The sequence below is a fragment of the Podarcis raffonei genome, chromosome 4 (assembly GCF_027172205.1).
Source record: "Podarcis raffonei isolate rPodRaf1 chromosome 4, rPodRaf1.pri, whole genome shotgun sequence".
Classification (NCBI taxonomy): domain Eukaryota; kingdom Metazoa; phylum Chordata; class Lepidosauria; order Squamata; family Lacertidae; genus Podarcis; species Podarcis raffonei.
In genome coordinates, this window is record NC_070605.1 from 78,137,982 (window position 1) to 78,152,945 (window position 14,964).

At 42.4% G+C, this 14,964-nt stretch overlaps 1 protein-coding gene across 2 annotated transcripts; it reads left to right on the plus strand.

Moving 5' to 3' along the window:
• The first annotated feature begins 5,109 nt into the window (after nt 1-5,109).
• Nucleotides 5,110-11,872, plus strand: C4H2orf49 (chromosome 4 C2orf49 homolog). 2 transcript variants are annotated; one of them, XM_053384251.1, is made up of 4 exons: nt 5,110-5,290; nt 7,388-7,554; nt 9,413-9,782; nt 10,476-11,872. In XM_053384251.1, the coding sequence occupies exons 1-4, from the start codon at nt 5,165-5,167 to the stop codon at nt 10,530-10,532; spliced, it is 720 nt and encodes a 239-aa protein (XP_053240226.1). In that variant the 5' UTR covers nt 5,110-5,164; the 3' UTR covers nt 10,533-11,872. The 2 variants fall into 2 exon arrangements, with proteins under 2 accessions (XP_053240226.1, XP_053240227.1); XM_053384252.1 differs by lacking the exon at nt 5,110-5,290 and adding an exon at nt 5,451-5,512.
• The last annotated feature ends 3,092 nt before the right edge of the window (nt 11,873-14,964 follow it).

Below are 14,964 nucleotides of genomic sequence, written 5' to 3' on the forward strand. Positions count from 1 at the left end.
TCGCAGTCCTGCCCGAAAGGTGCCTCCGGCTGCAAGGGACAAGGGAGGAGGAGGAGGAAAGAAGGATGTTCAAGGAAATAAAACAACTCTCTGGTTTTTAGAAGACGTCTGAAGGCAGCCCTGTATGGGGAAGTTTTAAATGTTGGGTGCCCTATTGTGTTTTCATGGGTTGGGAGCCGATCGAAGAAGCTGGGGCAACCCAGCCAACCCAAAAAGAAAGTATTCTTCTTCTTCAGTCAACCCAATAAGTCTTCTTCAGTAGTCAACGCAATAATAAAGTCTTCTTCTTCTTCCTCCTCTTCTTTTCCTTCTTCTGTCAACCCAATAATAAAGTCTTCTTCTTCACCAGGAACTTTCTGGAGGTAAGAGCTGCTTGGCAGTGGGACGGGTGCCCTTGGAAGGTGGTAGACTGCACTTTCCTTGAGAGGTTTTTAAAGCAAAGGCCACCTGTGCTTGGTACTTAGCTGAGATTCCTCCATTCTTGTTTATTTACTCTCATTATTTATACCTCTTATTTTGTATACTGCCCTATACCTGCAAGTCTCAGGGCGGTTCACAACATAAAAACACAAAATGTGTATAATAGAAATAAAAACAAGAGCAACCCAATAATGTCCCCCAAAACATTTTAAAAGGGCATTGGGTGCATGGCAGGGGGTTGGGCTAGAGGACTCTACGATTCTGCAATCTACGTTGGGAACTGCTGCCCCTGTGGCAATCGCCTTACCTGGCCTCTTGGGTGGGCCCAGCCCTGGTTGCAGTCCTAAGGTGGGGATGGAGCCCAATGCCAAGGCATGTTAGAGGCAAAGTGATTTTCCAGGGTGTGGTCAATGGGGCTTGCTCTCTAGTAAGTGTGTCACACGAGGAAGTGATGTTGGTATCCGTAGCACCTTAGACAAGTTGAGCCTTTTCACCAGGTGTAATGGTGGTGAGTGCACATCAGTGGTGTCGTAGCCCAAAGTGGGTGGGACACCCCTTTTCAGTCTTTTGGTGCCACCATTCCCCTGTTGCTTGCCCACTATATGACATTTGGCTGGGGACTAGTTCCCCACCCCTCTCTTAAAGTTTTATTATGGTATCTATTAACACATGACATGTGTGGTATTTATTAACAGATTTATTATGGTATAAGCTTTTCTGCACTACAGATGCATAACGTCTTACACTATGTTGGCAGTTTTTATATATATTTATGGATATTTTAACTGTAAAGCAATGGGAAATGAGTCCAGTCCAGACTGACAATTATGTTGAAACTTAAATAGCAGTAGTTACAAACAAAGGTCAAGGAGCATTTCCATTACATTGAAACAGATTTAAACTTACAAAGGAGTATGTCAAGAAACACTAAAAACTGTACAATAGTTTTTCAGTTGTAATATTTTTTTTCCTGGTCTTAATTATGTATTTTCTTATAATTTCATAAAATAAAAAATACATTTATGAAGACAAGGACCCAAAAGCTACAAGGAAGGAGGGAAACCCCAAGAAAACAATGTGGACTTAAAACTGTCTGGCCACACAACAATCACTGAGATTCTGTAACAACTGCAATACCAAATGTGTTATGATGATTCCCCTTCAGCTTACTCCAGCTACTCCCATTTAACTGGGCTAGGCAAGATCAGAAAGCAGAGTCAAACATTAACAACCTGTACAGCAAGTTTCTACGTTAATTATTTTCTTTGTGGTGATGCATCAGGTAGTTGTATGAAGTCTCCCAAGTCCTCTGAAGGATAAAGTGAAGCAGACCATGTCATAGATATAACTGTCCCAAGACTTTCATACACAGCACAGGCTCTTTATGCAAATAGTATATTAGAATGGCACCGTCTAATACCTTAAAGGCTGCAATTCTAGACCCATTTATCTGGAAATAAGCTCCATTGAATGGGACGCGGGTGGCGCTGTGGGTAAAACCTCAGTGCCTAGGACTTGCCGATCGTATTGTCGGAGGTTCGAATCCCTGCGGCGGGGTGAGCTCCCGTCGTTTGGTCCCAGCTCCTGCCCACCTAGCAGTTTGAAAGCACTCTTAAGTGCAAGTAGATAAATAGGGACCGCTTACTAGCGGGAAGGTAAACGGCGTTTCCGTGCACTGCGCTGATGCTGGCTCGCCAGAGCAGCTTCGTCACGCTGACGACGTGACCCGGAAGTGTCTCCGGACAGCGCTGGCCCCCGGCCTCTTAAGTGAGATGGGCGCACAACCCTAGAGTCGGACACGACTGGCCCGTACGGGCAGGGGTACCTTTACCTTTAACTTTTTAAGCTCCATTGAAAGAACTGGGATCCATGTGGTTTTTAACAGCAGAACTAAGATAGGTACAAGTCTTTCAATACTGAGGTGATTTAAAAACAACTTACAATAAGCAGAAATATAGAGCCAGTCCACACTTTTGAAAGCTGCCTATTTTCCTTCTGTGCAGTGATGCAGATTGTGCCCAGAAGGTCAGAGCAAGCGTATGGGAAGCAGTAAAGTGGAAAGGTGGGACTACTCAGAGACAGGACTTCTTGAAAACATTGTTGCCCAAGGGCTGAGCAAAACCACCTGAGTTGACACTGCTTTTTTATTTCTTAATACACAAATTTGTTGATAAGCTGTCCATTTACGCCACTCCCATGCAGTTGCACATAGACACAACATGTGTTGTTTAAGCACAATTTTCTGTGTACACATTCTTTTTTCCTTTTAATCACCCAAAGACCAGTTGGGAGTTTGTAGCAAAACCCAGGAATGAACAGGAAACCTGCAAGCAGCATGAGCTAATCAAATAAAAATACTGATTATTTCAAGGACAGAATCTGTGCAATCAACCACTCCTATAGACTTGACCTTCTAACAATTTAAATATTAACAGTGCAATTGTATACATATATACATACTCAGAAATAAACCCCATTGCATTCAATGGAACTCCCAGATAATGCTGCATAGGACTACAGCCTAGCAGTGCACATATATATATATATATATATATATATATATATATATATATATATATAAAAAACACTACTCAAATACAAGTTCATTTAAGTACCAAGGTGCTTACTTGCAGGTGAAACATACTTCTGAGCAGATACACTTTGATTGCAATGTTAAATATATTTGTTAGGAAAATAAGGTTAATGAAATGTGAAGCCTTGAAGTGGTTTTCAAATTACTGTACTAACATGCATATAAAAACTAGTCGAAAATATTAAAACCGTAGCCATTTCTATCATTATTCAGCCCAAGAGGTCCTTCATGATGGTGTGTGTTCATAGTTCAATCCAGTGCTTTTTTTTCCTTAAAAAAAATGTTTAAGGGTACTCTCATTTTGACTCAAGGAAACAACCGTTTTATACTTCAAATCAGGAAAAATAATTACAGTAAATGTACAAAGATTCACAAAATGTTTAGGGGTATGTGTACCCCCAGAAAAAAGCACTGGTTCCATCCTTCACACATCAATGCCAAAGTAATAAGCCTCATCATATTCAGTCAAAAACCTAATCCATGTACTGCCAATTTTATCCACAATATATTATTTTTGATGACAACATCTTCAGGTAGTGTTTCTATGGCTTCAACTAACAAGAAAATTCAGACTCCAGCCAGGCAGAGGTGCGACAAAGCAGCAGTCAATGCCACACCCACAGCTCAGTGGGAGCAGAAGGTGGGAAGGCAATTCACTGCACCAGCCTGGCAGTGGCACAGCAATCAAACCCAAATTGGGTTCAATTCTATTCAGCGACAGCAGTGGGATCCCCTCAGGATCCAGTGGATCCCAGGCTGGCCAAACCCCTCCACAACAGCCTGTTCGGGGGCTGCTGGCAGCACTTCTACCCACAGATCTGGCAGGTGGAAAACACGCCTCTCTCTCGTTGGGTAGAGGGACACCTCCACCCACCTTCCGGGCACAAAGGGGTGTGTAGATTTCCAACCCAATTCTGCAATCTGGTGCAGACTTACCTGGAAAGAAGGTCCACACAGTAGGCCTTACATTTTAAGTATATACAGTACAGTGGTACCTCGGGTTAGGAACTTAATTTGTTCTGGAGGTCTGTTCTTAACCTGAAACTGTTCTTAACCTGAGGTACTTTAGCTAATGGGGCCTCCTGCTGCTGCTGCACCGCCACCACACAATTTCTGTTCTCATCCTGAAGCAAAGTTTTTTTTTGTTAAATTGTTATTATTAATTTTCCAATAAAAAACCATCCAATTGACATAACAAATCATAATCCAATTAAAATAAAAAAATTCTTAACCCAAGGTACTATTTCTGGGTTAGCAGAGTCTGTAACCTGAAGCGTCTGTAACCCGAGGTACCACTGTATGCACAAGTTTGCATGATAAAAGAAATATGTGGAGTTTTCCCCCGCTGTGGGAAGGCAAAAGATTTTTCTAGCTGATTTCTGCCAGCCACGCAGCAGAACTGCAGACAGGACGTTTACAAAATCAAACAGTTAAAAAAAAATACATTCTGGTTTGCATCAAGATTATGAGTGTGAACTAGCCACCCTTTAGCCCATCCCAATTGACATAAAACAAAAACACGCACAGAAACCAATCCTTCTAAAAGATGCATGGTGAGCTGCAAGCGAATATTCAACAGGGAACGAATTTTAATAATGATAATGTAGCATTGTGATCAAGAATACAGAAGCCTTCCCAACTGCACACTCTCGGCACACGTAAACACAACTCTCCAAACAAGGATGCTGCCTTCGTGGCCCGGACTCCGCCTCCTTTGCGTCATTTCTATGCGCGCAGCTCCAGGGTGTTACGTCATCTACCCCGTTCTCCCCCCCCCTAAAAAAAAGATAAAGGAAAAAATAAAGAGTGACACACAGCCTCCACTTCCGATCGCTGCAGCCTTCCCCTCCTGGGTTGGCATCCCTTTATCTCGGGAGACAAGGGAGGAGTCCGCCTGCAAACTGAAGTCAAACTGGTGTAAGGTTAGCAGCGCTTGCTGTGGCCGCAGTGGGAGTTTTGTGGAGCCCTTCTTTTAAACCGCTTTCCCAAGCGGTGCCCGGAAACTCAGCGTGGATTGCCCTCTCTTCACTTTCCTCCCTCTCTTATCTCTGCGGCGTCGTTGCACGCGCAGGAATTGTGGGTAACCGGAAAGAAGCCCTCCGCTGAGCAGGAGGAACGCTCAGGCGGCCAATCAGGTTCGCGTTCGGAAAGATGGCGGCGCTCGGGTCCCGAGAGCGCTCTGCGGGGGAGGGAGGCAGCGGCTCGCGGGCGGACTCGGACCTCTTGCTGCACCCGGAGCTGCTCTCGCAGGAATTCCTCCTGCTGACGCTGGAGCAGGTAAGGGGGGCGGGGGCCGCGTCGGTTGAAAGGGGGCGGGGCGAGAAAGGGAGGGAGGGAGCCGTTAAACCGCCTCACCTGAGACCGAGCGGACTCCGGGTTCTTAAAGCCGGGCCGGATCTCGGGTTGCCAGTTCATACCCTCCAACCGATGAAAAATAGGGACGTTCTGTTCAATAATAATACTGTAATATTGATGATGATTCAAAAAATAATAATGAAGGTAATTCTAATAATAACAAATATAATAGTTCAACTAACAACAATAGTAACAATAGCAACAACAACATTGCAAATAATAATAACGATTCAAATAATAATGATAATAATAATAATTTATTCATACTTCATCAGCCTGGGTTGCCCCAGCCACTCTGGGCAGCGTCCAACGTATATAAAAACACAACAAGACATTAAACATTAAATAACTTCCTCATACAGGGCTGTCTTCAGATGTCTTCTAAAGGTTGTATAGTTAGTTACCTCCTTGGCTCAGGGGTCGCATAACTCCATACCCTCCAACATTTCTCCGATGAAAATAGGGACATCCTAAGGAAAAGCAGGACGTTCTGGGATCAAATCAGAAACCGGGACGGCTTTTGTAAATCCAGAACTGTCCCTGGAAAATAGGGACATTTTGAGGGTCTGCCAGTTTAACCCAAAGGAAACCCACCTGCCTTTTAGTACCTGCTAGATGTGGAAGAATCTTCTGAGGAAGCTTTATTCCTGACTTGGAGCATAGTCTGTTCACAACTGAAAAATGTCTGCTGATAAAAGCGCAAGAGCAGAGCCCTGGGAGGGGGGAGAAAAACCGGCAACGCTAGGTGCCTCAGAAGCCTTCGTAGCAGCACCTGCCCTGCAATTATTCCTATGCATGTTTCAGACTATACAGAGTCATAGTGTTGGAAGGGACCCCTAGGGTCGTCTAGTCCAACTCCCTGCAATGCAGGAGTCTCAACTAGATTATACGTGACAGATGGCCGTCTAACTGCTGCTTTGAAACCTCCCAAGGAAGGAGAGTCCAACACCTCTTTTGAGAGTCCGCTCCATTGTCGAACAGCACTTACCATCAGATAGTTCTTCCTGATGTTTAGTCAGAATCTTCTTTCTTGTACGTTGATCAGGAGAAAGCAGGCTTGCCCCATCCTCCAGATCTTTGAAGGGAACCATCATATCTCCTCTTAGTCTCCTCTTTACAGAAGCTTGTGGATTCATTTTGAAAATTTTGAAACTCACTTTTCAGGGTACAGTGCCATCACAAAGTTTCTCCAAAACATACGAAAATACCACTGCAAAACATGCACACACACAGCCAATGCAGCAACGGCTGAATATTACCCCCCCTCCAAAAAAAGTACTTTGCAATATCTCCCTGACAGATATTCCTGTCTACGACCATTGTTGTGCTCACACTTTACACTTGAAGACACTTGGAAGACTGGTGTTACATGCCCACACAGTGATAGGTCTATTAGGGGTGCTCCTTTTTTATGGCTTTAACAGCAGCATAATATAAGGACATTAAGCAGGTAAAACTCTTTACGCTATAGTCAGACTGAGAGGAAAAAAGGCCCATCTGCGAAATTTCTGCATGTTGGACTCTCATTAAAGGCACAGAAGCAGGGCCAGTAAAAGAAGGAACAAGCCTATTTCCAGATAAGTAGTTTAGGTCAGCAGTCTCAATCTGGCAGCTATAATATTACAAAAGTATATGGGTGTACAAGGGAAACTGGCCCTTCAGATATTTCTGAACTCCAGCTTGCTTCATCCCTGACCATGCTGGTTGGATTTGATGGAAGCTGGAGTCCAGCAACATCTTGAGGGCCACAGACTCCCCACCTTGAATTTGTGGGGCACTCAGAGTCTTCAGGCTGAGGGAAGCTGTTGTTTCCACCCCCAACTCTATTTTGCTTCCTGAAGTGAGGTGAACTGTGCATCCTTCGCAGGGTGCAGCAAATTTCTATGCATTTCTAACTGTTTTAATGAAGATTACCAAGTTTATTACAAGTGATGTCATTTTTAAGTGTATTGTGTACACTAGTTATCCAGAGAACATTTGCAGTCATAATGAATATGTTTTTTTATTACTCCGCAACAGAAGAACATCCCAGTTGAAGATGAAGTGAAGATCAGTAAAGATGGCCTTACTGATCTCTATGTTCAACATGTCATACCATTGCCTCAACGTGAGTTACCAAAAACTAGATGGGGAAAGTTGATGGAAAAGAAGAGAGGTCAGCAGGTATTCAAGCATGAGGTCAAAAGGTAATTCTGTTTTGCTTAGTTTGTGGATTCAAACACAAATCCGTCCTTCCTTATACCAAGTAAAACCATTGATCCATCTAGCTCAGTACTGGCAAGGGATTTAACCTTTTATCATGCAACGCATGTGCTCTGCCACTGGGCTTTGGCAAATTTTCCATTCAGAAGGGAGTTCCGTGTTTCTTTTGACCTGTTCCTCCTCGCTCAGTAAGTACAACAATGGTTTTTTGTTTTTTATAGGTATTGGGGCTGCCAACGGGATGTAGAGAATTATTATTGAAAGCAGTAGCGTAGTCAGCAGTCTGATAAATCCAGAGCGAGAGCAAATTAGATTAAGAACAGGAAAGTACTTTTCAGTGGAGTTCATGCAGAACAGAATATCTAGCTATCAAATAAATCTTTCGAATAAATTCATTAAATGTGTGTGAGATACCACATTTATTTATATTTTGCAAACCTGTCCTATCTCCCCAGCTGTGGCTTCTTGTTTCAGACAGAAGCTGATATGAGTTAACTTTGCCCTGCCTGCCAATCAGAAGATTGGGGAAATGGGTCTGTTCCCATTGAGGATGGGCCTTGATTAGCTGATAGTGGCTCCACTCTGCGGGGGGGGACCCCATCAAGCCTTGCACAGTTTTTTCCCCCAGTAAAGAACATTATCCCAGTACTCAAATGTAGTGAATGATAGCAACCCTAGTGCTAAAGCAAGGGATCGATTTCTCTGGATTCTGGGACTTGAGCACAAAATTGTATGCTGCCCAACTCTGAACCATGACTTGGAGATAAGGTATATCATATCTTAATTGCTCTTCTGGCAGGAAAATAGAACCTGAAGGCTTCCTCTATTGAACTCCAGTTTAAATCAATCGAACTTAATTATGCCTAGCTGTGTGCTGGGGCCTTTTGTTATTTTCATTGGGTTTTAAAATTTTTTTTGTAATCATCAGTAACCTGTATCCATAAATAACCGCTATTTAAACGTGTCCTGTTTTTGCTTCTAGAAATAGAGTGTTTCTTCCGAAGTGTCTCAACTATTGCTTCATTCACAACTCTTAATCAAAATGGGAAATAATGCATCTATAAATTTGGGTTGGTCTATTCATAATAGACTGGTTCCTATTAGCGGATTCAGTTTATTTAAGCTGCAATCGCATGCCCACTTAACTGGCAGTAAAATCCACTGAAATCGGTGGTCTTCCTTCTGGGTGGACATACTTGTGATGGGACCGTTGAAGAGCATTTATGTAGACCAGGGATGTGAAACCTGTGGCTCTCCTGATGGTGTTGGACTCCCAACTCCCATTAGTCCCAGCCAGCATGGTCAATGGCCAGGGATAATGTGAGCAGTAGCCCAATCACATCCTGAGGGCCACAGATTCCTCATCCTTGTTGAAGACACTTGTAAGATGCAAAGAAACTTGGGATGAACTGTACAAGTCCTAAATTGTTTGAAGCTAAAGAAGCAGAAATAAAAATGTTTTTTTGTTAATTTATCTGATACCCAGCATTTAAGTCCACTGATTTAAATAGGCTGAGTATGATTTAATTTTTCTGACAGTGTTCATTTATTTTTTTAAAGTGTTAATGTTTTCCTGATTGCTCAAGTGAATTAAATGTGAAATAAGTGAATATCAGAAAAAAGAAGCAGCAGTGCCATACCGCACTAGATGAATTCCCAATCTATTTCAGCGCCTGACCTGCTGATCTTAGCACAAACCCAGATAAAAGTTCCACTGAAATAAATAGGACCCTCTTCCAAGTAGTGTGTTTGGGATAGTGTAAATCTGTAATGACTGTGGTTTCATTTACATCTGTACTGCAGTAATTAATATTGTTTCTATGTTACCATTTCTTTGTTCAGCACTGCTCCAGCGGAAAGTCTACGGAAACGACCTCTCATTGTGTTCGATGGTAGCTCAACGAGTACAAGCATAAAAGTGAGGAAGACTGAGAATGGGGCTATTGATAGTCTAAAACTCCTTACAGCTAGAAGCGCCAGCACTACTTGTAAGGGACTGACGGTTCCTTCAAATTCTTCAGCATGTGTGTCTGTCTCCACTTTTTCACCGGACATTAAAGTGGGATCCAGGATTGACGAAGCTAAGCAGAATAATATTATCGTCGATAACAATATGGCACCTGGTCAAAGGTCACCCCCATTGGTGCCTGTAACAGGAACTACGGTTGTGAAATTAAAGAGAGCTGCTCCGAAAGAAGAGTCTGATGCATCCGTAAGTCTTTCCACATCTGTTTCCTTTAACCAGATGTCGTTGTTGCCATGTCTCGTAGCATAAATGTGAAAGCTGTAGCAGTATTTTGTTATCTCTGAGTTTCTGCAGGCCACTAGGATGCTGTGCACTAATTAATTGAATATTGCCATATATTATGCCTTAACACAAGTTTACTATGGTTAAAGAACTGTAAGATGGGCATAAAAGAGTTCCTTTCTAAATTACTTCATCATTATTACTGTGTAAATTATGGCCAACCAGTAACATAATTCTCTGACTCAATGTGAGGGTCATTGTTTCGGAATGTGGCAAGCTTCATTTGGCTTTGGCTTTCAACAATGCCTATTTTTCAAGAATATGAGTTCTGTTAGGAATAGATTTTGAAATTAAGATCCTGCTGGTTTCTATGCTCTGCCAACTCACTCACTCGTCTGCATGCCATTTCTTGTTCCCAAAGGTCATTGGGCGAGTGCTTAAACACAAGACTGATCTAAACATTTTCATGCTCATTTTAGAAATGGAATTGGGTGGTCTTTTGGTTCTTGCTTTTCTCTTCTATGTTTAGTTACGACCATATTTTTATTTTAGCCACAAGATGGCATCAGAAGCCAAACTCTATAGTATAATATACAAGGTTTGTTTCAATGATTTTGGACAGGCAATCTTAACATCATTTAAATCTTTCTCCCTCAGAACGGTCTGAAGTCTCCGGAATCAAAAAAGAAGATCCAGCATGTGAAATGGCCATGAACCAATGAGGCGCTGGAAATGTAAATAACATTTAGCCTCCATTTCAGAACAGATGAGTCATATTGAACAGGGTTGCAGATTGCGGTGGATTCTTCATAACGTTAACAGTTCTACAGTACAAAGCAGGCACCATATTTTCACCCATCACCTTAAGGATATTTTCTGTATTGCACTTTGAGTCATTTACTTCCCATTTTAATGGCTGGTTTTGGTGGAACAAAATTATTCTACCAGCGCTCCTTTGGAATTCTCACATGTACTGCAGTTCAGCCTTTGCATGGCCTGGTAAGAGAAAAGCAGTGTGCATTTATAACTATTCATGTTCAACTGTACAGCAGTATTGCTTTTCTTTTCTTTTCTTTTTTGCGAATACAGTTCTCTACACAAGTGTATTTAGACAGGGTGGACGACTATGTTTCCCCGTTCAACTGGACTTCCCCTGGTAATAGTGGCTTTTGCACAAAGTTCTGTTGGCAGGGCAAGAAAAATATTTTGAATTCTTAGGTGCTGATACCAAGTGTCTAGATGTCTTTTCCAGCCTTGTTATGCGATGGTTACCTCTTACAGACATAGGAAAAATACTGAACTGTGTAATTTCTTTGCTTCAAATTGAAGTTTTTGTTACAATTGAAGATGAATTTCTGTTGTCTTTTGAGCAGATGGAAGCACATTATAGACTGTATGCAGAGAGTATTTGAGATAAAAGTAGTGCATGAACTAGTGCCATGCTTTTGTACAGTACATGCATAAGTATTTTTGCATAAAATACATGAACCTTTGTGGTCGATTTAACTTGCCTGCCTACAAAATGCCTGCTAAAATTCTGGAGAAAAACTAACACTCCACTCATTGGGGCAGTTTGAATAGAGAGATAAATTATACGGAGAGTAAGCAATTGTGGTTTGCGAAGGAAGAAGTCTTGCCTATTTCCTATCTGTGAATAAATGTGGATTTCTTTTAAACCACATGGATCCTTTTTCATATGATGTAAAACCCAACCTAGCTGGGTATAATAGTTAGAATTGCGTACCATACACAAAGTAGTGTTCAGTCAAATTCAGGCTGCCATCCTGTACATGCCTACCACAGAATATGGACTTAGTGGTATTTACTTCTGAGTAGACATGGTTATAACTGCATTGTTGGTGCACGATTTCCACTAGATCATGATCAAAGATTTGGAAAGAATGGTGTGTTTGAGGTGTATTTTGAGTTTCCCTCTTCCTGAACACGTGTGCAAGTTTTGTACTTTAGTACAGCACAGTTTAATTTTGTGTGTTTTGTATCTGAGCTGTCTTTTTAGTAGCCTCACCTGATTTAAATAAATTGATTTAAACTGACGATGTCTTAAATTGTGTGGACCATCTCTGTTCTACAGGACTGGCGACAAACACCTGTTATCCCAGTCTTCAAAAGGGTTTGAGGAAACTGTGCACTGGTCCAGGGGTCACCAGTCCAGCACCCATGGGTGCCGTGGTGTGTGCAGAGGCCTTCATTGGCACCCTCAGGCAGGGATCCCAGATTCTGAGCTTTCATTAAAAAAACCCACTAGCACTTTAAAAAAGAAATGTCTAGAAGAAACCATTCTAAGCAATTTCTGTGAAATGAGCCAGACTGGCTGCTCCCGCCTATCAGTGTTTCAGCCAACAAGTGACAGAGCTGCGATAAGTCACTTGTTTGGACATCAGGCAGTTAACAGCCTGGGGTCCTAAAGATATAACCCAATTTTGTTGTTGGAAAGAAATCTTAAAACTTGGAGTTCACCATTTGTTTTATATACAAGCATCCCCTCACGTGGGGGTTACGTTCTGGGCCCTCATGTGTGTTAGTGAAATCATGTACAGTGGGGAGGCCTCTCTAAACACTCTTTAAGTGCAGTCTTTGCCGCGCTCTCTTCAATTCATACTAAAAATACTGGATCCCAACTAGAATCAAAGCTCTGGGCCGCCTGGAGGATTCAGAGGAAAGTGGCTGCTGTCCATAGCTGTCAACTTTTCCCTTTTCTTGCAAGGAATCCTATTCGGAATAAGGGAATTTCCCATAAAAAAAGGGAAAAGTTGACAGCTATGCTTCTGTCTTTGCCCTACCCTGCACATGAGCTGTTAGGCAGGGAGGCTGAGCAGCCTAAACAAAGCCCCACTGTGCCTCAGGTCCCTTTGGGCCTTCCTCTGCCCTCACCAACATCCTCTTCAGGCTCCGGGGAGGGTCTCCTCATGAGCCACGAGGACTCTCCAGCATTCTCCCGCCATTTCCGGGTTTGATTGAATTATTAAATTATTTCTCAGTGCCTTACATATGTGTGGTCACAGGTGACTCAATCAGGGGTGTGTGTGCGTGGCCGTACTTGATTTTTGGCTTGGCTACATTATTTTTGATCTGCAGAGCCGCACATTCTCAGTACTGCAAAACCGGTTTTGGTGTGGCGCATTGTCCTCAATCCTTGCAGGATGCGTTCAAAATAAGCAGGTCCTCTCTGTCTTCCCCATGCTCCAACACCCAGTTTGAAGAGATCTTTTTCAAAAGTCGGCTGCACCGAAGACGAAATGGGTAGTGAACATGGAAGTACAGTGGTACCTTGGGTTACATACGCTTCAGGTTACATACGCTTCAGGTTACACACTCTGCTAACCCAGAAATAGTGCTTCAGGTTAAGAACTTTGCTTCAGGATAAGAACAGAAATCGGGCTAAAGTGGTGCTTCAGGTTAAGAACAGTTTCAGGTTAAGAACGGACCTCCGGAATGAATTAAGTACTTAACCTGAGGTACCACTGTAGTAAAAAAAATTGCTTTTCACTTTTAAGTCAATGGGATCATTCGCACAGATCCCAGAGCATATCTGTCTTGCAGCCAGCCATATGAAGCACAAACGATGTGGGTTTTCATATCCCTGTCACGAAGATGGTGAGGAGAAAGCAGTATTCGCAACTCCACGTACTTGTTCAGAAGACCATTTCTTTGCCCCTGTGTTGCCTTTTCTGATACAGCAATGAGAGATTTTCAAGCATTTTAAGATCATTTGCTTGATATCATTCTAAACAGAGATTGAGTTAGTGGGCAGCACATCGTAAACCCATCGTCAATACCCACGACACATGGTTGCCACCAACAATATCCATTCATTACCGTGTTTGATGAAATGCAGAAAGCAGCTGCTACTGATTCATACCATCGAAGGAAGCTGCAGGAGCAGCGCTCTTAAAGTCAGTAAGGTGAACTTTATATTTTTGGACAAATATAGAAAGGTTTCATCTCATGGTACCTTTCATGCAGAGGCCATGACATATATTGTGGCACACTGCATAGCAAGCATCACATTACATTCCTCTGCAGTAGGACTGTACCTCTCTCTGAGCCATCGGTACAGAATTTTACTACGTTATCTAAGAATGTGGGTAGACAAACTAAGGCCCGAGGGCCAGATCCAGCCCAATCGCCTTATAAATCCAGCCCGTGGACAGTCCTGGGTATCAGTGTGTTTTTACGTGAGTAGAATGTGTCCTTTTATTTAAAATGCATCTCTGGGTTATTTGTGGGGCCTGCCTGGTGTTTTTACATGAGTAGAATGTGTGCTTTTATTTAAAATGCATCTCTGGGTTATTTATGGGGCAAATCCCCCCCCAATATAGTCTGGCCCCGCACAAGGTCTGAGGGACAGTGGACCGGCGCCCTGCTGAAAAAGTTTGCTGACCCCTGTCTTAGAACCTATGCAAGAAGTTAAGTCCATATATTCCAGCAACTTCATGAGTGGCAACAACCGTGCTGCTTCCCGGAATTAGCCTCAGGTTCTGCACAGGAGCATGTGAGAGAGGGCAACAAATGCCAACGAAGGCTAATATGAATATGGTCTTTGACACAAAGTAGTTTGGCCAATAGGGGAATCGATTGTAAGTGGATTATGACAGTGATCTAAACATTAGTTTATCAGATTATCAGGTTGTCAGTGGCCTGAAGATTTGCTTCTAAATTCTCAACCTCATTAATGTATAAATGGCTATATAACTTCTTAAAGGTAACAGTGCAATCCTACACATGTTTGCTCGGTCCTCTTGCCTTGACATTTTTAAAAAGAGCTATAGATTGGTCATAGTAAGAGAACTTTGGTTGTCAGTCTCCGTATAAAGATAACAATTGGGATAATCTCTTGGGTGGGTGAAGTTAAGCAAGATTGTGATTAACGGTATGTATTCCTGGTAGAAAAAGATTCCCTCTGGGGAAAATAAAGTTGTTAAATAATTTTATGTATGCTTCCATCTGGGAAATAGAAAAAAAAGATCAAGATTGATTCGGGGTTTCCTTTTCATTATTTGTTTTGTTCTAGAGCCTGCCTTGAATTCCTCAGCAGCAACTATATGCGATGAGTGGCTTCCATAACTGGTAGAAATACACACAGAACTGCTGTGTCAAAGTTTAATATTTAGCTTGGGAGAAAGAT